The sequence below is a fragment of the Solanum verrucosum genome, unplaced genomic scaffold, assembly GCF_900185275.1.
Source record: "Solanum verrucosum unplaced genomic scaffold, falcon-dt-bn FXZP01000093.1, whole genome shotgun sequence".
NCBI lineage: Eukaryota > Viridiplantae > Streptophyta > Magnoliopsida > Solanales > Solanaceae > Solanum > Solanum verrucosum.
This window is the reverse complement of record NW_026020065.1, coordinates 2,439,647-2,467,184: the sequence shown is the minus strand read 5'-3', so window position 1 is coordinate 2,467,184 and position 27,538 is coordinate 2,439,647. Positions and strand designations below refer to the sequence as shown.

General features: G+C 33.3%; 3 protein-coding genes and 2 pseudogenes across 3 annotated transcripts in view; 1 reads left to right on the top strand and 4 right to left on the bottom strand.

Moving 5' to 3' along the window:
• Positions 1–27,538, top strand: part of LOC125823662 (uncharacterized) — a 608,951-nt gene that overhangs the window by 82,711 nt on the left and 498,702 nt on the right. The gene's annotated exons all lie outside the window — the stretch shown is intronic.
• On the bottom strand, positions 935–3,357 carry LOC125823658 (probable aspartic proteinase GIP2). The gene is made up of 2 exons (XM_049503012.1): positions 2,817–3,357; positions 935–1,704 (listed from the first exon to the last, which is right to left on the bottom strand). The coding sequence occupies exons 1-2, from the start codon at positions 3,355–3,357 to the stop codon at positions 935–937; spliced, it is 1,311 nt and encodes a 436-aa protein (XP_049358969.1).
• On the bottom strand, positions 18,000–19,404 carry LOC125823656 (probable aspartic proteinase GIP2). The gene is made up of 2 exons (XM_049503010.1): positions 18,864–19,404; positions 18,000–18,775 (listed from the first exon to the last, which is right to left on the bottom strand). The coding sequence occupies exons 1-2, from the start codon at positions 19,402–19,404 to the stop codon at positions 18,000–18,002; spliced, it is 1,317 nt and encodes a 438-aa protein (XP_049358967.1).
• On the bottom strand, positions 20,378–21,829 carry LOC125823611 (probable aspartic proteinase GIP2; annotated as a pseudogene).
• LOC125823610 (probable aspartic proteinase GIP2) overlaps positions 22,499–27,538 on the bottom strand; it is a 35,325-nt pseudogene continuing 30,285 nt past the window's right edge.

Here is a 27,538-nt window from a genome sequence, read left to right as displayed (position 1 = left end):
GAGTAGACCTCCTCAGCAGCAGGATTGACTTCTTTTCCGTTGGCTAGCCCCTTTCCTCCGGAGCTGCCAGTGTTTGGAGGTTTGTTAGATTTTGTTGTACATATTTTTATGGGTAGGCTGGGGCCCTGTCCCGCCAATCGTTAATACTCTTAGAGGCTTGCAGACTAGTGTGTGGGGTTTATAACTACATTATGGCCATGCTGGCCTAGTTTGTTGGTTTGCTGAAGCTTATTGGTTGTGTGATGCGTTGTCTTGTTATATACTTGCTTTCAGTTTTAGTATAGAGATCATGGTGGCCTTGACGGCCCAATCAGGACTTCTGTGCTAGTTTACAATTTCTTTATATGAACTCTTGGGAGTTGCTGTTTTTTTTGTAGATCTGTTGACAGGGGCCTTGCCGGCCGAGGGCTTAGTTTTAAGCCGAGATATACTTGTTTGTTTTCTTAATTGCATGTAACTGCCATGTGCTGGTAGCAAATGGTTCAGCAGGGTCGGCTCGGGCCTGAGTTTTGGCATTAGGAGTCAGTTGCGCCCCTTGAGTTTGGGGCGTGACAACCTGTGACCCCTTTGGTGAGACGTTTCATTATATAAGACTCAACAGATCACAGAGTAACAGTTGAAAGAAAATAATTGTCAAACAATTATAACAATTAGCAAAAAAAAATAATCTAAAAATTAGTAACAAAGAAATCAAAACAAGGGAGGAGATTATATTATATACATTACAAATTAAGAAGAGAAGTTAGTATTACGAAGTCAAACCTGGTGCAATCTTTATCTAAGAAATTAATAATGACACTTTCTCTAGACAATAAATAAACAAATCCAACTGGGAATAATTGAGATAGGTGTATATAGGATTTAAGTGTTATTAATTCCAACAAGCATAGAAAGGAAAAAAAAAACATGAAAACTTCAAAACGAAAATAAAAGTTCATGATGTTTTTTCGTACTTAGAACATGATGTTTGTTGAAGTTTGAGTGAAGAGCTAAAACCTATCTTCTTTTGTGGAAGGTCAAATATCAAGAGGTTCTCTTCCAATTGATATCCTCCTATCTCAATTGATGGTGCCCTTGTTTGATCTTGTCCCACAAATGCTAAACACATAACATCCTTATTAACTTGTACCACTGAATTTGCTCCATAAATTCTCCAAAATGCACTCTTCTTGTGAAAAACAATATCGATCACAGGAACATCTGGTCCAACATTTGTGTTTCTAATGTTTTTTGAACTAAAGCAAAGTCCAAATTGTTTCGTAGGAGGCTCTACAATTGTCACATTCTTAGGAAGCGCGTTGATGAAAGCAGTTTTAACAACATCGTAAATGGTAGTGTGTAAGATTGTGAAAGCTGTCGTTGTGCTGATTCTTGTTCCACCAAGTCCTTTCTTAATAGATAACAATGTTTTATTTAATGGCACATTTTTTCCCGCGATTTGAATGGATGAAACTTTGACATGGTACTCTGAAAACTTTGAAGTGGTAAAGGTATTTTTGACTAGTGGGGTGTAGACAAGATTCTTGGAGATATCAATCATAGGATTGTAAACATAATATGGAGTAGAACCAATGAAAATAACTCCACTAGATCTTGTAGTAGATGAGCTTAAGCAAATACCAAACTTATTGGTGAATTTTGAGTCTAATGAAGCAAGTTGATTAGGAATGGATATTGTACTATTGTGTCCAAAACCTGCAATTCCTGTGATTGAGACATAATATGTTGAGAATACCGTTAAAAATATAAGTGTGTTCTCTCTAACAATTTAAACTTTTAAATAAGATGGTCACATACTTCAACATGCTATATACATAAAAATCCTGATCAGATTGAATCTCACTGCCACTCATTTATATATATATATATACAAATCCACGTGCTTGAATCGGGCCCCTCATGATGGAGTGATGCGTGCGACCCATACATGTAAAAGAACTAGTATGACTGATGCATAATATACTACTTGTTCCGATTTATATGGCACAATTGAAATTTTGAGAGCCAACCAAGTATTCTTTGATCATGAATTCTGACATAAAAGTTTTATGGCATCAAAGAGTACCCAGCTAGACCTCAAGTGATATGTCGCCAAATCCAGCAGGAACGCAGAGTGAGACAAACATGTACAGATAGAATATGGATAGATGGAGTACTAGCTAAAGTAGATGAATATATATATATATGATGGAAACTTAAGAAGGAGAAATAAAAAGATACGTAAGGAGAGAAAGTAATTTGCTGAAAACACTACTTCCTTTTATTCATGACTTCAAGCCTATAAATAGGCAAATACTTAACAGAATAATCAATTAAATAGGACACATATCAGTCCCATTATCAACTTACTCCTAAAATAGAGCACATGACTCCTAAAGCAACTATGACACTTTACTGCACTAATTCCTTAAAAACAGTACAACCTGCAAACTACTACAATCAAAAAGGAATCAAAAATCCTAAAGACTAGGTCAACTGATAAAAGAATAACGACTAAAAATCCAACAATATATATAAAGAAGGGACAAGGAAGGTCTTGTCTGTTGTGTTTTTCATGGAGTATTCGTCACAAAATTGGTAGAACTGGATGAAACACTTGGTGATATATCAATATAACCGTTTGTTTGACCAAAAAAAAAATAAAAAAAAATCATATGGTCAAAATTTAGAAGTTTGAATCTAGATTTTACAGTTGTGCCAAATAAATTAAGACAAAAGAGTACTACGAGTATAATAATTGAATAATTAAAAAGTATACTCTCTCTAACAATAAAAAAACTTTTAGACAAGACAATCACACGTACAGTTCAACCTACCTGTAACTCCTTTGGCGAGATGTGTCATAATAAAAGACCTAATGCAAGTGAAAATAAACTTTGGCTGAGAGACAAGGACGACTGGCTTTGAACCAATAGCCAACACATCCTCAGCAAGTTCTGCACCTGTATACGTATCAGTAATGGGATTTCCATCAAGAGTATGGCAAGTATTGTTGTTGCATCCAGGCCGCGGTTTAGATAGGCAGAGGCTTCCACAGGCATTATACTCAGCCTTGGCAAAAGAACATTGTTTGGACTCACAAAGAACTGGTTTGTAAGTTGAACTATTGTAACCACTTTCACAGTCCACCAATAAGCTTGCACTGCCGAGGTGGACTGTGAAGTTTACGGGTATTAAAGGAGTTCTTTGCCCTATTACAGTAATGTATTGTAGGGTTGATGAGTCTTTGGTGACTGGAAGGATTAGGGTAGTAGGTAGTACGATCGATGAACATAGAGAAATAATATTGAGTAGAAGAGATAAGAGGATGAAAGTACTGTAGATGTTGGAAGATGAAGAAAATTTTGATGTCAACATGATAGGAGAAAGAGAGCAAATGATGTATAATAAGAATGATATAGAGTTGCCAATTTATAACAAAAAGTTTAAGTTAAATTATTTTCAAAATTGAGAAAGGCATCTTTCATACTAAAAAAAATATATAAAATCACAATTGAGGGAGTATAATATAAGGAAAATATGACTCAATTTTGTTTGAATTTTTTTGTTTGTTCCGTTTGACATTGAGTGTGAAACACTATAATGGCTCCATGTTTTTTTTTTTGTTAACATAATTAACTATGTGGAAAATGTGACCCAACTTTGATTTGATTTGATTTTTTTTTTTTTTTGGTTTATAGCGGTTGACTTATAATGGCTCCATATTGACTTTGAATTAAATCTAGTCAGCATGATGCAAATGAAAAATATGGAGTCATCTCATGCACATGGCCAAGTTGACTTATTTGAATAGTGAGAACACTTATATATGCTTCTCATCTCGATTTTCAAACGTCAAATTAACATCTGGATAATCATATCATTCATGTTCTTTTAAAGTTCAGAAAAAATAGGTGTGGAGTCATGATTTAAATTAAAATTAATAGGTTTAAAATTTATGTTACTACTATTATTTTCATTTCACTTTGGTTGAATATATAGACTACTTTTTAAATTTGGGTTCAGAATTTTGACATTTTAATCATTTGACACACCTAATTCATAGTTTAGTAGTTAATTCCTAATGCTTTAACGTTTTTCAACTACTTACTATTTCCTTTTTAATTTATAATTTCACAACAATTATCAAAATATTACAAGTGACTTATAATTTAAATTTGCAATTAATGCTATGCACAATTCTTTTGTTTGTATCCCTCTATCTCTTTCTACTCTAATTATATTTAAATAGGACAAGTCAATGCGAAAAGTTTAGTTTTCTAGATCTACTTTAATAAATAACAACTACTTTGGATCTATGTTTGTGCATGTGATGTGATTTGTGAGGATAGTGAGTTTATTTCTAAGATATTCGAATCTCTACGAGCTGAATAGTTCAAATACTTTGGATGTATGTTTGTGCATGTGACCTGCACTAATGGTTTTTGACATAATAATAGGATAATCCTTTCACCATTAATTCCTTTTCTTTCTTCGTTTCAACGATACACTACACCAAAAGAGATCTTTAGTGGCAATTGATTTTCCTTTTAGCGACAATATTTATTGTCACAAATACATTTACCGGCATTTAATTTAATTAAATGCCATTGGATTCAATGTCGCTAAAGTTTTTAGTGACATTTATGTCGAGTGCCGGTAAAGACCCTTATTATTGCCGCTAAAAGTAAATTACTTTTAGTGGCCTTTACTATTGCCATTAAAGCCACCTTAGAAACAAGCATATTTGTGGCTTTTGTTATTGCCGGCAAAGATAATAATAGTAACTCAATTATTGTAATGACTTAAAATTAATCATAAATTCACCTTAATTTACACTAGTATACGTGCCCGCGCGTTGCACGGATTGTATCATAATCTTGATAAATTGTATAAATAACTAATTGAAATGCTTCTCCGAATAAATAACTACCTCACACTATCTCTATATAAAAACAATACAATATATAAACTTAGTTCATTTACTAAATTTTTTAACAATAATTTAATTATAAAATTATTTACTTTATTTATTTACAAATTAATAAAAATCACAAATATCCTCACATAATCCATATTATCCTTTTGTGTGCATTTTTTAAAAATCCTTTTATATGCATTTGTTTACTATTAATTTGAATCTTTTAATTTAGTGTATTACCTATTAATAGGAGGATATTAAATCATATTAACTTTAAAATTTTCATCTAATATTGTTTCTCAATAAATAAATAATAATAGGACTATTGAATTCATATTCCTTCATCCTTTGTATAACAATTTTAACAAAGAGGGAGAACATTTATTGGTAACAATCAATCCAAAACATGATTTATGTGTCTAAATATAAATAATGACATTAAAACACTGTCACAATTTAAGATTTTAATCCACTTTCAACCCTAAATATCTAAAATAGAAATGTTTTGCACAAATCAAATGAATATTTTAAAAATATGTTGTTCGTAAATTAATATTTTATGGTTCGGTAAATTCTATAGGATTTGTTTTTATCAATATATCAATAAAATAGAAATGTTTTGCACAAATCAAATGAATATTTTTAAAATATGTTATACGTTATTCGTAAATTATATTTTATGATTCAGTAAATTCTATAGGAATTGTTTTTATCAATATATCAATTTTTTTGCCTATAAATATAATAAGAATACAAATATTATTATCCAAATAAATCCATAACTTAATAAAGCGATAGAACAATCTTGTTGAGTAGTTATCTAGAACTCAAACTCATTAAATTAAACCCACTTTTAAAATTGTATTCAATTATCTTGCAATACCTTCAAATTCAAAATAACTAATTGGTAAATTGTAAAAACGGTTTATAAATTTAAAAATAATGAAGAATAGTTATAAAGTTGAATATACTAATATGAATTTGAATAGATGGAATTATAAGATTCAATTTATAAGTATAATGGCTAATGCTTATTCTATTGTTTGATTCCAGATTGTTGTCCTTTATTGATTGTTCAGAAATAAATTTATCTGAAAGTAATTTTTTAATCTCATTATAAAAGTTATTTGTTTGACTAAGAAACCTACAATCAGAAAAAGGAAATTAGCATTCAATATATATGTAAAATCATTTCATGACAATCATAAATTCCAATAAAATAATTTACCATGCATAAAGACTTTCCTAATAAATAACACAAATTGTTGATAGATTATTATCAAATCAAATCATATTAAAGTCTGATTGGTAAGTAAATTGAGCACATATATATTTATTTAAGTGTTGCCTCCATGAATAATGTATAACCAATGAACGAACCTAACTGAAGAATGAACCAAAAAAAAAAACCTCATGTTAAAGTTTTATTGGTAAGCAAATTGAGCACATATATATTTATTTAAGTGTTGCCTCCATGCATAATGTATAACCAATGAACGAACATGGTTGAAGATTGAACAAAAAAAAACTTGATTATTTTCTGTCTAGAATTGTTGTTGTTGTTGTTGTTGAAAACAGATATTTCTATTTTTTTTTTAAATAATAGATTAAAATCCGGCTTTATCTAAAATAGAGTTAGTTTTTAATTCAAATTTTAAAAGATGAATCGTAACTTCCCATTCAAATCTAAAATTCAAAAATTTAATAATATTTAGTTGAATACATTTTTTCCCTATTTAGTTGGATGCCTTTTTATTTTATTTCTAAAATTAAGATTAATGCATTTTTGAAACAACAACTGTTGTAACAGTAGATTTTTGTATTATTTTTATTATTATTATTGTAGAAAACAGTTATTCTAATTTTTTTTTATAATACGTTTGAAAAGTTCATAGATTGTTTAAACATTTTTAAATTAAAATTGAAAATAACTAACTAACACAAAACTAAATTATTTTAAAAACTAAATTCACAAATTTTATGGTGATGACATGTGTCACTTTTTTCCTCTCGTATTATATATAGATAGATATTTAACCCTCTTTTATAACATCAAAATAAAATTCACAAGAGAAATAAGTTTGAAGATAGTAAAGAAGAATTACCAAACTCAAAACAATGTCATTCACTTGAAATAAGAACAAACAATCTTAATACATTCACTTTCTTATTTTGTAGCTGCAAAAGAAACTAAGAATCATCAAAGTAGAAAAAATGCATTCAACAATGGAGAAAATAAGGCAATTAAGCCACTATTTTTTTTCATAATGCAAAATGTGACAGCTTTCTGGATCAGTGTGTCATTCCAACAGGCTCACCATTTGAATGAGTATGCCACTGTACACATATAGCGGCAGATGGTTAGACAACAAAAAATTGACATGCCAATTACATATCTTACTCACTAAGATCTAGGTGACTAAAATTGGAAATAGAGACACAATAGAAATGCACCAAACCATGGTCCCGTCATGTACCTAGTTCAGATATAATATTTCATATCACAACTAAGGAATCAATTGATAAGAAACAACCTCGTTAGCAAGAGGAATAAACTAAAGTAATTCCTTTTCAAATCCACCAAGCAGTTCATATATATGACGTCCTGGCCAGTCTAAAGTAGTCTGTTACTACACACCAACTCAAAAACTAAGGTTCAGTAACATATATTGTCAAGCAAAATCTCAGAAAATATTAATAATCTTATAGTAACTTTTAACCAGTTGATTATACTCAAATGCTTGACATATGACTTGTATCAAGAAATTAAAATCAAATTAAGCAGCATATAGAGAACGGTAGTACCCGAGCTCAAGCATGATGTATAAGCAGAATATCAGCATTTTGTATTTTGTATAAGCAGAATATCAGCATGAGTAGACTATGTGTCAAAATCATATATCTAAAGATTAGCATGTTTATTCATCATAGTAGAAAAACAAGAGTCATCGAGCAAGTTGAACGACCCTTCCCCCACCACAGAACTATCGAAATGCAAACTTTCAACATATATTCAACAAAAAATAGCTAATCAAATGAAATCCAGAATGTAAAAAGTCCAATAAAACCACAAACCTCAGAATTAAGTAGCATAAAACAAGAATCAATAGCTTGGCATTACACATACAACCAAGTAATAATAGTATCTTTTGGACAGCCAGAGCTAGGTGTTTAAACAGTGGTACTCCAGCACTATGGTGTTGACATTGATAGAAAAAATAAGGGACCCGCTGAGAAGGAAACTACAACCGAGGTACCTCATAATAATCACACCATTCTACTTAATATTATTTATAGCAAGGATCTACAGATTGCTTACTAATGTTATCATAAATTTGTTTTTTCTCCTGCCATAAGGATCTTTCTTTTCTCTATATATGAATTTTAGCTAGTGCCTCCGTTCAATGACTTATAATTATATTTGGTTAAGTGATGTGTGAGAAGTGTATGAAATATTTGTTGGGTTTAGCAAGGTGTGAATGGGAAATAAAAAGAGAAAATGGAAAGTGGAAGAACCAATGAAAGTGGGGGAACCAATTTTGGAGGAAAAATGAAAAGTCATCATTGCAAAAGTGCAAATGAAAGGTCATTTTTACCATATCGGTAGAAGAAAGAAAATTGTTGTCCTTATATTAGGAAACACTTCCTTTAGTTCTTAAAGGATTAAGAAGAAGGTGCCCCCACGCGCCGTCGTCGTCGCTCGCTCGGCTTCGGATTTGGATTGATAATATTTTTGGACATAATTTATTTAATCAATCTTGTTAAATCATTTCCTTTCTCTTATAAATTAATTCAGAATGTTAATTAAATAACAGAATTAATTTGGTGCAACTGAATTTATTTGAAATTCACGTGTAACGGTAATCCTTCCAAACAGTCGTTACTTTTCCCAAACGGTATTCCTTCCGAAAAGTCATTACTTTTCCCAAAGGACACAATGTTCTGGAATAAACGGGTCTGAACAAATTTTCTGAACAGACGCGTTCCTTGCTGCAAATGGCTATAAATAAGAGCTCTTTTTCGTTTTTTCAGAGACTGAAATTTTTCCTCTCTGCATACATTTTCTTACATAAATAAAATTGTCGATCGACTGAGTCTGTGTGTGCTCTTGTTGCTGTTCTTGCGTTCGCTGAAGTTATTGAAGTTTGAGGTACCGCTACTTCTTTAACAGGTTAATCCGTTTTATCTTGGGAGGAATTAATCTGCAACCTCGGGTACAGTGAGGGGATTAAATTTCTTAAGGAAACACAGTGGTTTCTGTGAACTCGGATTAAAAATCATTTTGTCAATTTCATCTTTTTTTCTGTTTCTGTATTTTTGACTAACCTGAATACATGAGATAACAATCTTAAGAAATTTAGTAGTTTCTGTATTTGAGGTTTCTGGAGATTAAAACCTTTATGGTTTTCTACTCTGTTTGAATTTTAAAAATTTATTCGGTTAACGATTAAAAGAACATAAAAACTTTATCGTTAAATCAGAAACAGTCTGTGTAAGGATTTAGTCTTTACTGGTAGTATTTCACATACTAAATTGTCTGCCATTTGTGACAGAAAAATGACTAATTCAAGTCAAGTAAATGCTGGAACAGTAAGTGCTGCAACAACATCGGTTGCACACAATCGTTCAAATGTTGCCCTAGCACCGGCTGAGAAACCTGCAAAGTTTTCTGGAGTCGACTTCAAAAGATGGCAGCAAAAGATGTTCTTCTATCTGACTACATTGAGTCTGCAGAGGTTCATTAATGAGAACGTTCCTGTTATGTCGGATGAAACTCCGCCTGAAGAACGATTCTTGGTAACAGAAGCATGGACACATTCTGATTTTTTGTGTAAAAATTATATTCTGAGTGGCCTGCAGGATGATCTGTACAATGTTTACAGTAATATGAAAACCTCAAAAGAACTCTGGGATGCTTTAGAAAAGAAGTACAAAACATAGGATGCCGGAATGAAGAAGTTTATTGTGGCAAAGTTTCTGGACTATAAGATGATAGACAGTAAGACCGTCGTCACCCAAGTTCAAGAATTGCAGGTCATAATCCATGATCTCCTTGCTGAAGGTATAAATTTATTTAATACCTATGTTGGAAATATTAAGGTTATTCTTAATACTCACATAATCTTTAATGTAGGATTGGTTGTGAATGATGCGTTTCAAGTGGCTGCAATTATTGAGAAGTTACCTCCATTGTGGAAGGACTTCAAAAACTACTTGAAACATAAACGCAAGGAGATGACTGTTGAAGATCTCATGGTAAGGCTGAGAATCGAAGAGGATAACAAGGCCGCAGAAAAGAGATCGCATGGTAATTCAGCAATATCTGGAGTAAATATTGTTGAAGAAGATCCCACAAAATCAAAGAAAAGAAAGAAAACATCTGGTCCAAAGAGCAATCCTCCTAAGAAGAAATTCAATGGAAGCTGCTTCAACTGTGGCAAACGTGGTCATAAGGCTACTGAATGTAGGGGTCCCAAGAAGGACAAGAAGAAGGATCAAGCAAATTTGGCTGAATCCAAAGGAGAGATGGACGATCTTTGTGCAATGCTTTCAGAATGCAACTTGGTTGGAAATCCAAGAGAATGGTGGATAGATTCTGGTGCCTCATGCCATGTTTGTGCCAACAAAGAATTATTTTCATCATATACTCCAGCACCTACAGACGAGAAGTTGTTTATGGCAAATTCCGCTGTTGCAAAGGTGGAGGGAACTAACAAGATCCTCCTAAAGATGACATCAGGCAAGGTGGTGACTTTGAACAGGGTCTCATATGTTCCGGAATTGCGAAAGAACCTAGTTTCTATACCAGTTTTGACTAAGAATGGATTCAAATGTGTATTTGTTTCTGATAAAGTTGTAGTAAGTAAGAATGAGATGTATGTAGGAAAAGGTTACCTCACTGAGGGCCTTTTTAAACTCAATGTAATTGCAGTTGATATGAATAAAGATTATACTTCTTCTTACTTGCTTGAGTCTAAATGTTTATGGCATGAACGTTTGGGACACGTTAATAACAAAACCTTGCGAAAACTGATTAACTTAAATGTTTTGCCTAAATTTGAGTGCAATAAATCAAAATGTCAAGTTTGCGTTGAATCTAAGTATGCTAAGCATCCTTATAAATCTATTGCAAGGAGTTCATATCCCTTAGAACTGATTCACACTGACATTTGTGACATGAAGTCAACACCAACATGTGGTGGAAAAAAGTTTTTCATAACTTTTATTGACGATTGCACTAAATATTGTTATGTCTATTTGCTAAATGGTAAGGATGAAGCAATAGATGCATTTAGGTAATATAAGACTGAAGTTGAAAATCAGTTGGATAGAAAGATCAAAATGATCAGAAGTGATAGAGGTGGAGAATATGAATCTCCATTTGCAGAAATATGTTTGGAAAATAGAATAATCCATCAAACTACTGCTCCTTACTCTCCACAATCTAATGGAATTGCAGAAAGAAAAAACCAAACTTTAAAGGAAATGATGAATGCCTTACTTATAAGTTCAGGTTTACCACAAAACTTGTGGGGGGAGGCTATCTTTACAGCAAATCGAATACTCAATAGAGTACCTCATACGAAGACACATGTTATTCCATATGAGAAATGGAAAGGTAGAAAACCCAACTTGAAATATTTCAAAGTGTGGGGGTGTCTTGCCAAGGTCCAGATTCCTATACCTAAGAGGGTGAAAATAGGGCCTAAGACTGTGGATTGTGTATTTATTGGATATGCCACAAATAGTAAGGCATGTCGATTTTTGGTTCATAAGTCCGAACATCTGGATATTCATGATAATACGGTAATGGAATCAGATAATGCTGAATTTTTTGAACATATTTATCCGTATAAAACTAGACTTGAGTCATCTAGTGGGGGTCTAAACAACCTCGAGAAGAACCAAAAGAGAATGAAACCAATGAAGAGAGTCCAAGGCGCAGTAAACGTCAAAGGACAACTACTTCATTTGGATCTGATTTTGTAACATTCCTTCTTGAAAGTGAGCCTCAAACATTCAAGGAAGCGATGTTGTCTAGCGACTCAACCTCTTGGAAGGAGGCTGTCAATAGTGAGATTGAATCAATCTTAAGCAATCATACCTGGGAGTTAGTTGATCTTCCTCCAGGGAACAAACCTTTGGGTTCTAAATGGATCTTCAAAAAGAAGATGAAAGATGATGGAACTATTGACAAATATAAAGCAAGACTTGTTGTCAAAGGCTTTAGACAGAAAGAAGGTCTTGATTATTTTGACACATACTTGCCAGTGACTAGGATTACATCAATTCGGATGTTAATTGCCCTAGCTGCAGTATACGGTCTTGAAATCCATCAAATGGATGTGAAAACCGCATTCTTAAATGGAGAGTTGGAGAAAGAAATCTACATGGAACAGCCTGAGGGCTTCGTAGTTCCCGGCAAAGAAAAGAAAGTATGCAAACTTGTTAAGTCACTTTATGGACTAAAACAAGCACCGAAACAATGACATGCAAAGTTTGATCAAACCATGTTGTCAAATGGATTTAAGATCAATGAGTGTGATAAATGTGTTTACATTAAAGACACTACGGGTCAGGAAGTCATTGTATGCCTATATGTGGATGACATGCTGATAATGAGCAAGGACATTGCCAATATAAAAGCTACTAAGCGTATGCTTGCTAGTAAGTTTGATATGAAAGATCTAGGAGTAGCCGATTTGATATTGGGAATAAAGATTCACAAAACTCCTAACGGTCTAGCATTGTCTCAATCTCATTATATTCAAAAGGTACTTGAAAAGTTCAAGTATTTGAATTTCAAAAAGGCAAAGACCCCAATTGATGTGAACCTTAATCTCGCTAAGAATAAAGGTGAAAGTCAATCTCAATTGGATTACGCCAGAGTATTGGGAAGCTTGATGTATGTCATGAATTGTACACGACCAGACATAGCCTGCGCTATAAGTAAACTGAGTCAATACACAAGTAATCCCAATCAAAATCATTGGATGGCAATGAAGATAGTTTTGGGGTAATTAGAAGATACTCAAAACTATGCTTTGCATTACAACAAATATCCAGCAGTTCTTGAAGGATATAGTGATGCAAATTGGATTACTGGGTCAACTGAAACAAAATCCACGAGTGGATATGTTTTCACTATTGGTGGAGGAGCAATTTCTTGGAAATCATCCAAACAAACATGTATAGCTCGCTCTACAATGGAGTCAAAATTCATCGCCTTAGACAAGGCAGGTGAAGAAGCTGAATGGCTCCGGAATTTCTTAGAAGATATTCCGTTTTGGCCCAAACCAATGGCCCCTATATGCATACACTGCGATAGTCAAGCTGCAATAGGAAGGGCTGGAAGCGTTATGTATAACGGGAAGTCTCGTCACATAAGACAAAGCCATAACTCTGTTAGACAACTACTCTCTAGTGGAATTATCACAATTGACTATTTAAAGTCAAAGGATAATGTGTCGGATCCACTTACAAAAGGCCTAACTAGAAAGGGAGTTGAGAGATCATCGACGGGAATGGGACTATGGCCGAGAACAAGTCATCGTGACGGTAACTCTACCTAGAAGACTGGAGATCCCAAGATCTAGGTTCAAGGAGATAAAACAAAGTCATAGATGACGGTTCAACATTGTCAAAACATATTTGATGGTCCATTCTCATGATGAGACAATGTTCAGTAACCAGGATAAAGGCATAAAGACTTTTTAATGGTTTCTAAGTTTGATACAGGGTATATCAAATAGTGTATCTACGGGATAACACAATTAGAAACCACCTATGTAAGTGTGAAGTGTAAGCCGTTTCAAGGAGAATCCGGTAAGGCCAGTTCTCTAAGCACTTATTAACCGAGATGCATGTGTTCATGGCTGAAACGAACAAAACAATGAGAACCAAAAACAGTTCAAGGGTTGATTGTGTGACTTATGTTGTCTAGGTATACACTAAAGCTCGACGGTTCAAAGATATCAAATCTACCGATTGACCGAGTATATCCGATATATGTTCACTATGGAAAGTTTAAAGGGAAACCTACTTATCCAGATGCGATTAGCCCTTACTTACAAGACACACAAGTTTTTCATGCATATGTTTTAACAATAGCCATTCCCTATTCATGTGAGGGATTGTTGGGTTTAACAAGGTGTGAATGGGAAATAAAAAGAGAAAATGGAAAGTGGAAGAACCAATGAAAGTGGGGGAACCAATTTTGGAGGGAAAATGAAAAGTCATCATTGCAAAAGTGAAAATGAAAGGTCATTTTTACCATATCGGTAGAAGAAAGGAAATTGTTGTCCTTATATTAGGAAACACTTCCTTTAATTCTTAAAGGGTTAAGAAGAAGGTGCCCCCTCGCGCCGTCGTCGTCGCTCGCTCGGCCTCGGCCTCGGCTTCGGCTTCGGATTTGGATTTTGATGTGATTGATTGATAATATTTTTGGACAAAATTTATTTAATCAATCTTGTTAAATCATTTCCTTTCTCTTATAAATTAATTCAGAATGTTAATTAAATAACAGAATTAATTTGGTGCAACTGAATTTATTTGAAATTCACGTGTAACGGTAATCCTTCCAAAAAGTCGTTACTTTTCCCAAACGGTATTCCTTCCTAAAAGTCGTTACTTTTCCCAAAGGACACAATGTTCTGGAAAAAACGGGTCTGAACAGATTTTCTGAACATATGCGTTCCTTGCTGCAAATGGCTATAAATAAGAGGTCTTTTTCGTTTTTTCAGAGACTGAAATTTTTCCTCTCTGCATACATTTTCTTACATAAATAAAATTGTCGATCGACTAAGTCTATGTGTGCTCTTGTTGCTGTTCTTGCGTTCGCTGAAGTTATTGAAGTTTGAGGTACCGCTACTTCTTTAACAGGTTAATCCGTTTTATCTTGGGAGGAATTAATCTGTAACCTCGGGTACAATGAGGGGATTAAATTTCTTAAGGAAACACAGTGGTTTCTGTGAACTCGGATTAAAAATCATTTTGTCAATTTCATCTTTTTTCTGTTTCTGTATTTTTGACTAACCTGAATACAGGAGATAACAATATTTCCCCGTATATACACTGATACTTTTCTTATGGCATCATTGAAGGAGGGAGAAGCTGCTGCAAAAGCTAAGGAATCTAAGAAGAGCAATCATGTAGTAAGCAATTCAGCTTTGGCATGCTATATGCCTACATCTCATCGTAAACTTTATTTCTATTTGTCAATCAATAGAAATTTATACTATGTATTTGTTTATGTATTAGTGATTCTTATATCTATGTATTTGTTTTCTCATAATTTATGTCACAGAGTTGGACCGATGACCTTGAACCCCAAGAAAAGAAAGCAAGGAAAAAATATAGAAGGTGGTCGGAAAGAGATAACCAGCAGAACTGGACACAATATTCAGCCACAAACAATTAGCACACAAAGGTATAATGAGACTCCAATTTTACAATCAGAGCACGAGTAAATGGATGAGTCAAGCAAGCAGATTTGGTACATTCACACTGTATCCATTCTCAAGAACTTCTACTGATCAAGATCTTCTCCAAGTTACAGTGATCTTGATTCTAATTCTGATATGTTTTCAGAAATTTATAATCATAGATCTGGATATAAAATAAGAGAAAGACAATTGCTCAGTCATACAATATATGAATGGAAACTTGTATTGAAAATATTACACAAATATATTTCTCTCTTTGTGGGGAGATCACAACATAAACTTTTGACTCCGACATTGTTGAGTACAACTTATCTGTATCTCCACCAGTTGTTCCCATTACCAAAGGTACTCCAACTTTGCTGTATAATTAAGCATTATCTGCAAATTCATGGTGGTAATAAGAACATTACAATGGCTCATTCCACACTGTCTTCTACCCTCCACTAAAGACGCGTAAAAGATATCACAGGAACCTACATATGCTGGTAAATCTTATTTATAAGAACTTCAGCATCAAGATGATTGTATCTATGGACAAACTTTAAAAGTTTAGCATTTTATCAAAAATAACATTCTAAAACCCCCATACACAAAAGAAAATTAAGTTGTAAGGAAATCGAAATATTCTATGTTTTCCTATCAACACAACCGTGGTATCTTTCTAACAAAATTAACCAAAATATTCATAATGAAATGGTTCTCCATGTCTGTCTCTAATACTTAGCTTCTATTAGCTCCAGTATTATACCATAAAGGTTCCAAAACATACTCACAATTTGCTAAGTTACAATGTAGCAGGATATATCATACAGGCAAAACATAAGCTTCACATTGACATCAAACACGAAATATCAAAACAATAAGATCAATATATCGCGGAATTCAACAGTTTATCAAGAACAACACAACAGTTTATCAATTTGCTAAGTTATTGTACTCCAATGAACAGATATTTATCAAGCATCTAATGAAATGCATGTTCAAATGCACAAAGACAGAAGACATGAAAAAACTGAGAAGTTATAAAAATCTGAAGCCACCAGAACTGATGATAAGGGTAAAAAGAGGAGAAAGATGGAACACCTCTTGCCGGTAATTTGTCTCCGGCGAGTGACGAGTGAAATCATCATATCGACCTCTTTGTTACCTCCGTCAATTTGTAAAAAGCGTCGTTGTTAAGCCTATCCTTTATCGACCTCATTGTTACTGTCTCCACCAGCTGATTAGCACAAATGTTGCTCTGAATGGCCCCCCGCACTCGATTCTTAGTGATATTATGATCTATGGATAGGCAATATCTATCTATTGAGTCAATGTTCATTGATTCTTGACTTCTTAAATGGATAATAAAATAATGTCACTTGGCCTCTTGTCTATTATAGTATAAATACTTAATATATATATACTCTATATTTATCCATCTATCTATCGCTAGTACTTTGAGCAAAAAACAAAGAGAGAGATAAAACCTATACAATTACAGTGTGTGTAATTTCTCATCTTTGTCTTCTATCTCGTATGGAAGAAGCTCATTCTCCTGTAGGAATATTATCTATTTTGGTCTTGTATGGTTGTAACAAATTGTAACGAAAACTGCAAACACTTATAGCTTTAGGCGTACCAAAAAAGTACATTATGTTAAGGATATTTCACCCGATATAAATATATTCCACAAAACAAGCTCTTCTAGTATAAAATCGGGAGCACAAAAACCAACAAAGATTTAATAGATACGAAAACCCAACAATGGAATATAAGAGGAAACACATTTTCTCTTCTTCCTTTTCAAAAGACTTAAACATTTATTGATTTAAATCACTTCTCCTCCTAATGGGCTTGTAACACCCCCAAATTTCTAAGCTAAGATTTGAATTATTCTTTGTCTCCTCGGTTGATTCCTAGTTGTTCATGTGTATTAAGGTTCATTGCCGAGTGTAGGAGGTGTGTCAGATGTGATTTAGGGTCATTAGAAACCTCTAGCACTAAGCCGAGTTCAAAACTTTTCTTACTCGCAAAGTTTTTCATGAAATCATGTGAGGGTCAAGTTCAAACAATCATAGGGGTTTAGAGGCTTGATCCATGTCTCCCTCTAAATGTAACTTTTCGTTGGAATAGACAAGCAAAGACAAATTAATGGTAGCTAAGCGAGAGTGATTGCGGTGATGAATAATCTTTTTATTAGACCAAACAAACAGAGGAAAAGAAGGTTCCCGATTGGGTTTGTATGAAGAATCCTATCTTTCTAGCCCTAAGTGAGCTTTCAAGGAGTAGAGATCGAGCGTCGAAATACCAGTGGATCAATTTGTCTTCATTCAATATAATTATTGGAAGGATAAGGCGGAACAGAGGCGTATGATTGGGGTCGAGCCTAACCCCCACACTTACGACTTCCAACTTTTAGTGATGATTTTTTTAAAAATAAAATCTCCCTGAAGCAGTGTTTAATTTGTCTTCATTGTTTTCAGGGAATCATTGGACTATGACCATATGTAGTTCAAATTCTAGTCCATTAAACTGTTGATCACAGTACCATGTGATACAGACATACAGTTATTATGAATTCCAACGATCACAGAAAACACAAAAAGAAATGAAAACTTTGAAAATAAAAATTAAGAGTTCATATATCTGCCTTGGTAAGAAGGTTCAACATGTTAACTTTTAGATGCGTGATCGTACTTGGAACATGATGTTTGCTGGAGCTTGAGTGAGGAGCTGAAACCTATCTTCTTATGTGGAAGATCAAATACCAACAAGTTCTCTTCCAATTGATATCCTCCAATCACAATCGATGGTTTCCATGTTTGGTCTACTCCAACAAATGCTAAACACATAACATCCTTACTAACTTGTACCACCGAATTTGCCCCATAAATTCTCCAAAATGCACTCTTCTTGTGAAAAACAAAATCGATCACAGGAACATCTGGTCCAACGTTTGTGATCTTAATGTTTTTTGAACTAAAGCAAGCTCCAAATCGCTTCATAGGAGGATCTACCATTGTCACATTCTTAGGAAGCGCGTTGATGAAAGCAGTTTTAACAACTTCATAAATGCTAGTGTGCAAGATTGTGAAAGGTATTGTTGTGCTGATTCTCGTCCCACCATGTCCTTGATCATTAATAGATAACAATGTTTTATTAAGTGGCACATCTTTTCCTGCGATTCGAATGGATGAAACATTAACATGGTACTCCATAGGAGTCAACCAGTCCATGGGATTTCCAACTAGTGGGGTGTATACAAGATTCTTGGAGATATCAATCATAGGATTGTAAACATAAAATGGACTAGAACCGATGAAAATAACTCCACTAGATCTTGTAGATGAGCTCAAGCAAATACCAAACTTCCTGGTAAATTTTGAGTCTAATGAAGCAAGTTGATTAGGAATGGATATTGTACTATTGTGTCCAAAACCTGCAATTCCTGTTGTGGAGACATAACATGGTCAAAGTATATATCAAGGTGTAGGTATGGTCAATATATAATTGAATAATTAAAAGATATGCAATACCTGTGACTCCTTTGGCGAGACGTTTCATTATATAAGACTCAACGCAAGTGAAGATAAATTTTGGCTGAGAGACAAGGACGATTGGCGATGTCCCAATTGCCAACACATCCTCAGCAAGTTCTGCGCCGAATGTATAAGTAGTAATAACGGGATTTCCAACTAGAGTATGGCATGTATTATTGTTGCATCCAGGTTTAGGTTTTGTTAGGCAGTAGTCTCCACAAGCATCAAACTTAACCTTGGCAAAAGAACATTGTTTGGACTTACATCGAGCCGGTTTGTAAGTTGAGCTGGTGTAACCACTTTCACAGTCCACCACCAAGCTTTCGCCACCAAGGTGGACTGTGAAGTTTACGGGTATTAAAGGAGTTCTTTGCCCTATTACTGTAATGTATTGTAGGGTTGATGAGTCTTTGGTGACCGGAAGGATTAGGGTAGTAGGTAGTACGATAGATGAACATAGAGAAATATTGAGTAGTAGAAGAAATAAGAGGATGAAAGTGTAGATGTTGGTAGATGAAGAAAGTTTGAATGTCAACATGTTTGCTATAATAAGAATGATGCAGAGTTGCCAATTTATAACTGGTTTGTTGCTTCCTTCCGTTTCATTTTATTTGATTAAGGAGCTTTAAGAAAAGAAAATTAATTCAACAAGTCAAAATGTTTGTGAGACTATAATAATTGTGTAATTGTCTTTAACATGTTATTATTATTTGTGTGACTATAAGAAACTTGTCATTGCCAATGATAAAATAAGAAACTTAAATTAAATTACTTTAAATTTAGAATCACAAGTGAGGGAGTATAATATAAGGAATATATGACTCAATTTTGTTTATTCGGTTTGACCTTGGGAGTGAAACTCTTTAATGGTTCCTTATTTCTTACACATCACAACTTGACTTTGAATCTAATAAAGTGTGATCCAAAGGAGAAATTAAATATTGTTGCGCGCACCACCTTTTAGTTGACTCTGACTTTAAGCATATTGTTTTTCCAAGGCAAAAATTTAACTTAATTAACACAACTTCTAAATAAGCATATGGTGCAACTCATCCTGTCTGATATTATATATCCATGTGTAGGTAAGTTAACCTACAAGCCTGCATCAAAAACACTTGAATACAAGTATATACACAACTTCCATGGTAGAGGATATTACCAATTTGACTAACAATAAGGAGAAAACTTTAAATACCTATAATTACAACTAATTTCAAGGCTAATATTTGTAGACCATATAGCCTCGGGAATCTTAGTAGCTCAGTTGGTTGGCTATTTGAACTCCCACCTTGTTGGTGAGGATTCGATTCCCCACATTGTATCCCCTTCCCCTACCCTCAGTTTTTTAAAAAGGTGTTACTAGGATTTAAGTTATCTTATTAGTACAACTTAATAAGCTCAACATGCTACTGTTATTAATTCCAATGAGCACAAAAAGTAATAAGAAGAAGAAATGGAAACATAAAAATGAAAATAAGAGTTCATCATTTGCCTCGGTAAGAAGGTTGTCGTTAATTCTTAGAGAAGTTATCGTACTTAGAACATGATGTTTGTTGGAGCTTGAGTGATGAGCTGAAACCTATCTTCTTATGTGGAAGGTCAAATATCAATAGGTTCTCTTCCAATTGATGCCCTCCTATCACAATCGATGGTGCCAATGATTGGTCTTGTCCCACAAATGCTAAACACATAACGTCCTTACTAACTTGTACCACTGAATTTGTCCCATAAATCCTCCAAAATGCACTCTGCTTATGAAAGACAAAATCGATTACAGGAACATCTGGTCCAACATTTGTACTTCTAATGTTTTTGGAACTAAAGCAAACTCCAAATCGCTTTATAGGAGGATCTACCATTGTCACATTCTTAGGAAGCGCCTTAATGAAAGCAGTTTTAACAGCTTCATAAATGCTAGTGTCCAAAATTGTGAAAGGTGTTGTTGTGCTGATTCTTGTTCCTTGCTCATTAATAAATAACAATGTTTTATTAAGTGGCACGTCTTTTCCTGCTATTCGAATGGATGAAACTTTGACATGGTACTCCGAAGGATTCATCCAGTCGCTGGGTTTTGTGACTTGTGGGGTATAGACAAGATTCTTGGAGATATCAATCTTAGGATAGTAAACATAATATGGAGTAGAACCAACGAAAATAACTCCACTAGATCTTGTAGATGAGCTCAAGCAAATACCAAATTTCCTGCTGAATCTTGAGTCTAATAAAGCAAATTGATTAGGAATGGAAATTGTACTATTGTATCCAAAACCTGCAATTCCTGTGATTAACACATAATTAAGAATAATTAAAAGGTATGGTCTCTCTAACGACCATATAAAGTACTTTTCTTAGATGAGACAGTCACATATATAATATAATTCAATACCTGTGACTCCTTTGGCGAGACGTTCCATTATATAAGACTCAACGCAAGTGAAGATAAATCTTGGCTTAGAGACGAGGATGATTGGCTGTACACCAATTACCAACACATCCTCAGCGAGTTCTGCACTGTACGTGTAAGTATTAATAACAGGATTTACAACAAAAGAATGGCAAGTATTGTTGTTGCATCCAGGCCGTGGTCGAGCTGGTTTAGAGAGGCAGGTGTAGTCTCCAGTACAGGAATAAGACTCAACCTTGGCAAAAGAACATTGTTTGGACTTACAAATAGCCGGTTTGTAAGTTGAGCTGTGGTAACCTCTTTCACAATCCACCTACAAACTTCCACCACCAAGGTGGACTGTGAATTTTACGGGTACTAAAGGAGTTCTTTGCCCTATTACCGTAATGTATTGTAGGGTTGATGAGTCTTATTCCTGTACGATTGAGAGAGTAACTCGATCAGTTTTGTTTATTCAGTTTGACCTTGGGAGTGAAACTCTATTATTACAGCTTGACTTTGAATTTAATGAAGTGTGATCCGATCCAAACGAGAAATTAAATATGGAGTTCTCCCACATGGCCGGCCAAGTTACGTTGAATTTAATAAAGTGCGATCCAAGTGTTCATAGCTTTGGTTACTGTTAACATGTGTTCCACCTTTTGCTGACAAACTCTCGATTTGGTGAGATCCCGGCAGGTGCTAATTAAAGGTTCTTTCATGTTGGATAAATTGCAACTACCAAATATGAGGATCAAATATATATGACAAGGCCAATTTATTTGTTAGTTAAGTATTTAGCCATGGTTTTGTCTCCCTTCATGAATAATATATCACCACCAGGAATACATATTCCTAAACTAAATTTTTAATTTTTTTTTTTTGGAAAATATTGATCGAACTCGTTGGTTTTTAAAATTGCACAATTATAAAATGTACTATCTGGGGATCGAAGCCTATCTTCAGTTTATTGTGTTAGTATATTTTCTACCACATCATTGGTGTTTGTAAACTAAGCTGGTGAAGATAAAAAATATGTATAATAGATGTGGAGCTATTATTTATTACTTATTGCAAGAAATATGAAAACTAGAATGGTACATAGAGCCTAAAAGTTAGTATGTTTTTTCGCTTATTTTTTACTTTTTGACTTACAAATAGGTGCTTAAAAATACTTTTTTACTATATCAAACAATGCAGAGTTCTTTAAAGATATTTTTACTTAAAATAAGTCAATTCAAATAGACTCTTAAGCTTGAATGATATTATCGTACATGGAGCATGATGTTTGTTGGAGCTTGAGTGAGGAGCCGAAACCTATCTTCTTTCTTGGAAGGTCAAATACCAACAAGTTCTCTTCCAATTGATATCCTCCTATCACAATTGATGGTTCCCATGTTTGGTCTCGACCAACAAACGCTAAACACATAACGTCTTTTTTAACTTGTACAACCGAATTGGCCCCATAAATCCTCCAAAATGTACTTGGTTTGTGCAAGACAAAATCGATCACAGGAACATCCGGTCCAACCTTAGTGCTTCTAATGTTTTTGGAACTAAATCAAACTGCAAATCGTTTCATAGGAGGCTCTACAAGTGTTACATTCTTTGGAAGCGCCTTGATGAAAGCAATTTTAACGGCATTATCGTAGACTAGTGTGCAAGATTGTGAAAGGTATCGTTGAGCTGATTTTGGTACCACCAACTCCATTGTTTTTATTAACTAGTCTTGGGCACGTGTGCGGTGTGTCCCATGCTAAGTTGTATGGAGTTGTTATAACGATATTTATATACTCGGACATGTATGTTGCTCGTGTATATCAAGTATTCAATTTGATAAAAGTTTCTTTTGTTTAATATGTCATAACTCATAATTTAAATGTCAAGTGTGATTTCAAAATATTTCTTGTCTTGAGTTTTTCATATTCTTTTTCACCTTAGTAGTCTCCACCTTTTCACATTTGCATACGTATTAAGAAGTTGTTGTCGAATGAGAGAAGTGTTTTGCAAAAGTTAAATAGAAATTTGATCAATTTATGTCTTCCTTAAGATGGCTTGTATATGATCATTAGGGGTGTACAAAATTGAACTGAAAACCGAACCAAACTGCAAATCGAGTCAAACCGAATGAAAAGTCCGACTAGTGGTTTGGTTTGACTTGGTTTGGTATTGAAAAAAAAAAACCCGACTATATTTGGGTTGATTTGATTTTAACTAAAAAAAAACAACCCGAGACCAAACCAACCCGACATTATATCTGTAATTTTAAAATTTTATTTTATACATAAAAATATTTACATTGATATAATTTTAAGATATTTCTTATACTATTTCATAGTTTTTTATCTTTTAATATATTATTTCAAGTTTAAAACTTAGAATTCGGAATGGTCCAATAAAGATTATAGTTCATAGATGTTGATAATTATAATAAAACTTAAATCAAAATCAAATTAATACTAATGCAAAAGAAAATCAATTCAACACTAAAAATGACAATAATATTGAATATTTGTTCATTAGTTTTACATTGGTTTAGACAATTAAAATACATAATCTAATTTTAATTTTCCTTAAATATTTAGTAATGTAACTAATACTTATTAAACTTATTTTAGCATGATTTAGTACTTTTAAATTATGATCATTTTCATTATGACTTTGCAATATTTATTTTATATGATGATTTCATTATTATTATTTATTGAATATTTTAGTGTCATCACTCATCTCATATTTTGTGTTGTTTTCTTAAGAAACACCTTAGATAATTGTAATTTGATTGAACTAAAGAAATATTTGGAGCACAAATTAATTATATGTTTGTATGCAAATTTTACCAAAAATATCCGAGGTTTATTAGTTTGGTTTGATTTATAAATTTAAAAATTCAACACAATGGTTTGGTTTGGTATTTGAAAAACCCGAACCAACCCAAAGTTTAAAAACCCGGAAAAATCTGAATTTTATTAGTTTGGTTTGGTTTATAAATTTAAAATTTTTACACAAATGGTTTGGTTTGATATTTGAAAAATTCGAACCAACCCGGTCATGTACAACCCCTAATGATCATTATGCGATAACTTGCATAGTGTCGCGCCCCGATTTTCTCAAAACGGGTTTTGGGTGCACGACCTAACAACTCTTTTGGGCTTTGGGTGATTGAAGAGTCGCCACCTAACGAATTAAGGCGCGTTAGGGCACCTATCTAACCTAACTAAGTCTAGCTAAGGTCAACGAACTAGAGATCAGGGTAAGGGTTCAAGTTACCTCGAGGGGAAGGTATTAGGCATCCCTCGAGGTCCACAAATGTGGGTCCCGGTCGTGTCTCATGCAATATGTGGGGGTTACAAGTAGCATTTAAGGTCACTTCATTATTTGGTTATTTAATTAGCATGATTACTAGGTGATGAATAAATATTAAACAATTAAAATCAATTTATTTATTAATTTAATAAAATTAAGCATGCAAAACTAGGTGATAACAACATTAAGCAATTAAGAGCACTTTAACTATTTTAATTAATTAGTTAAACATGCAACTAGGTGATAACATAATATTAAACAATTAAGGAAACTTTAGTTATTTTAATTAATTAATTGAGTATGCAAGACTAAGTCAACAAATAAATATTAAACAATAAGGAGATAAGCGAGGAGATAGAAATTACACAAATAGATAAGCAAACATTTTTATTTTAGTTAAACTACCCCAAATAAATATAATTATTATAAACAAATAAAGGGACAAAGGAAAGGGAGACTATGAAGGACTTTAGGATCAGCACTCGACTTTTCTTTATTTTTTCAATAGGCTTCCGTGTAGGGACAGACAAAACCAAAGTTTTGTCTCTTCAAGCCTGAGTCGATGTCATCATCTCCATAGGGCCTGAACTATCCCTACCCCACCACCGCATGCTTTACGTCTTTACGAGGTGCCTATCGTCCCCACTTAAGGTCCAAGAGGCATTGGACTACTATTAGGGTGAAGTTAGACAAAGATAAAATCCTAATAGGCCCACCTATACACCAAGTCAAACAAATAGGACAACACTTAGCACGTAAATCTCATATTGGCCTCTAAATTTTATTAGACATGAAAGCAAACACAGATAGAGTGAAAAGGTCGCATGCTTAGTGTGTGCATAAACAAGCAACATTCAATATAACATTTAATTAATTTTAAAAGGTAAAAAATATTACAAGTGATGAGGAGCTTATTAGACTAACTCAGTAAATAATTAACTTAAAAAAGGGGCACTTTACAATAATGCAAATGGGCAAAATATTAAAAAAAAAACTAACAGATTATTAATGTTTAAATTTATTTTATTTACAGCAGCTTAGTAGTTGCAGAGTATAATCAATAGCCGATTTTAATTAGGAAGACAAATAACAAGTGCAGAAGATATGCATTTTTATTTTTTATTTCTAATAGTAACACATGGTATTATTAGCGCAAAAGAAACTAATTTAAGTGGCAGAAAACAAATAATTGTAGAAAATCTTTGAGCAGACGATTAACTATTGATTTTAAAACAGTGATTTACTATGCATATTTTTAAAAGAGACGGCGAGATATTTAAGTGTTTAAAGATGCAAAAATACTCATGCATGCAATTTATTATATTCAGAGATGTGCACATAGATAATATTTAACATGACAAATTAATTAATTCCAATAGGCAGGATTTCAAATTAATTAGCACATTGGAGATCATTTAATTATTTAACAAATTGAAAACATTTATTGATTAGTCAATATTATTTTATTTATTAAATCCTAATGGGCATGATTTCTAAGATAAAAAAAAGATTATTAACATGCAAAATTATTAAAAGACTGTTTAGCTAAACTATTTAATTAACATGCTGAAATTTTATCAAACCGATAGCATGGTATCTATTTTATTTAAACAGATTATTAAACCCTTAAATAGAGTACGGAAAGACTAATAGAATCCTACAAGCATGGGTCCAAGTTGTTTCCAAGGCGAGACAAATTATTAAGCAAATCAGTTGTCTATTTTATCATTTTTATACATTTTATACAAGAGAGTTGTGATTCACCAAACACGGCAACATATATCAACATGTAAATATCACACTTTAATTTATTATTATATGCTAAGAGGCATATCACATAAGTTTATTAATATATTTTAGTATATAATTAATTAACGTTAAATATAAGCGGCCAGCATAGAAAAAGCTAACATTTAAACAACATTTAAAAGTAATAAAACAACGGCAAGATCAAATTTTTATTTTATTTTATTCGATTTAGAGTGAAGAATGAAATCAAGTCACATTTTCATAGGCGTGCTTTCTAATAATAAGTAGGTTGCGATAATATAACAAGTAGCATGTAAGTCCCCTCCCCCCCTCAGACGACCCCCAAGTTATATCATATATATAGGATAGTTTACAAATTTATACAAATATTATAAACCGAAATAAATAATAAGTACCAATTCAAAAATACATTAAATAATCTAGTCTCCTGGCGACTCTTCAACTTGAAGCTTCAAGTTCGGAACCTGTTAATTGATAAGAACAATACACTAAAAGTAACTACATAATAACAACCATTTACATATTTAGACTGAAATTGTAGCAACCAATCACACACACGTAAACATCCATAGGAAAAAGAAATAGAAAACCGACCCGGATGCTTCCTTTACTTATTAAAACCTATTTTGGATTCATGCATACCAGTAAATAATATTGATGTAAAACAGAAAATTAAATGTATAGAAATATACTAACCGATTAAGCCGTTTAGTAAATCAGCAATGAAGATAAACTTAATTCGAAAACGACCCGAACACAGCAAAATAGCAACACAAAGAAGAATTTTAGCTTTAACCGAAAGCACTTAATTCTTTTTAGTAGAGAGTAATATATTCTCTTAGTATTTTAGTCCGTGAGTCAAAGGTTGGGATGTGAGAGTGATATATTTTATTTTCAAGTATGAGCAATGTGAGCGGGTGTGAGCAATGTCCAGAGGTGTAGAGATGTCCGGATATGAGAGTGTGTATGAATGAGGGAAGAGTCTAATTTATATAGTAGAAGAGGGGCCTAAAATATAAGGAAAGGAATAAATTGAAGGGATCAATTAATATATTTTCCCTAAAATAAGAGAGCACGAAATCAGTCCCATTCAAATAATTTTTTACCAAAAATGAGACAAGTCACAATTTGCACAACTTAAATAAGGTAAGGAAGTACCAATCGGAAATAACCAACAAATTACCAATGTAAAATTGGAAGGAGAAATATATTT

Excerpts from the sequence above, each read along its gene's own strand:
- LOC125823658 (XM_049503012.1), bottom strand. The coding sequence starts at position 3,357 with ATGTTGACATCAAAATTTTCTTCATCTTCCAACATCTACAGTACTTTC. Across the intron at positions 1,705-2,816 it reads TCTCGCCAAAGGAGTTACAG|GAATTGCAGGTTTTGGACAC; the intron begins GTAGGTTGAACT and ends TCTCAATCACAG.
- LOC125823656 (XM_049503010.1), bottom strand. The coding sequence starts at position 19,404 with ATGTTGACATTCAAACTTTCTTCATCTACCAACATCTACACTTTCATC. Across the intron at positions 18,776-18,863 it reads TCTCGCCAAAGGAGTCACAG|GAATTGCAGGTTTTGGACAC; the intron begins GTATTGCATATC and ends TCTCCACAACAG.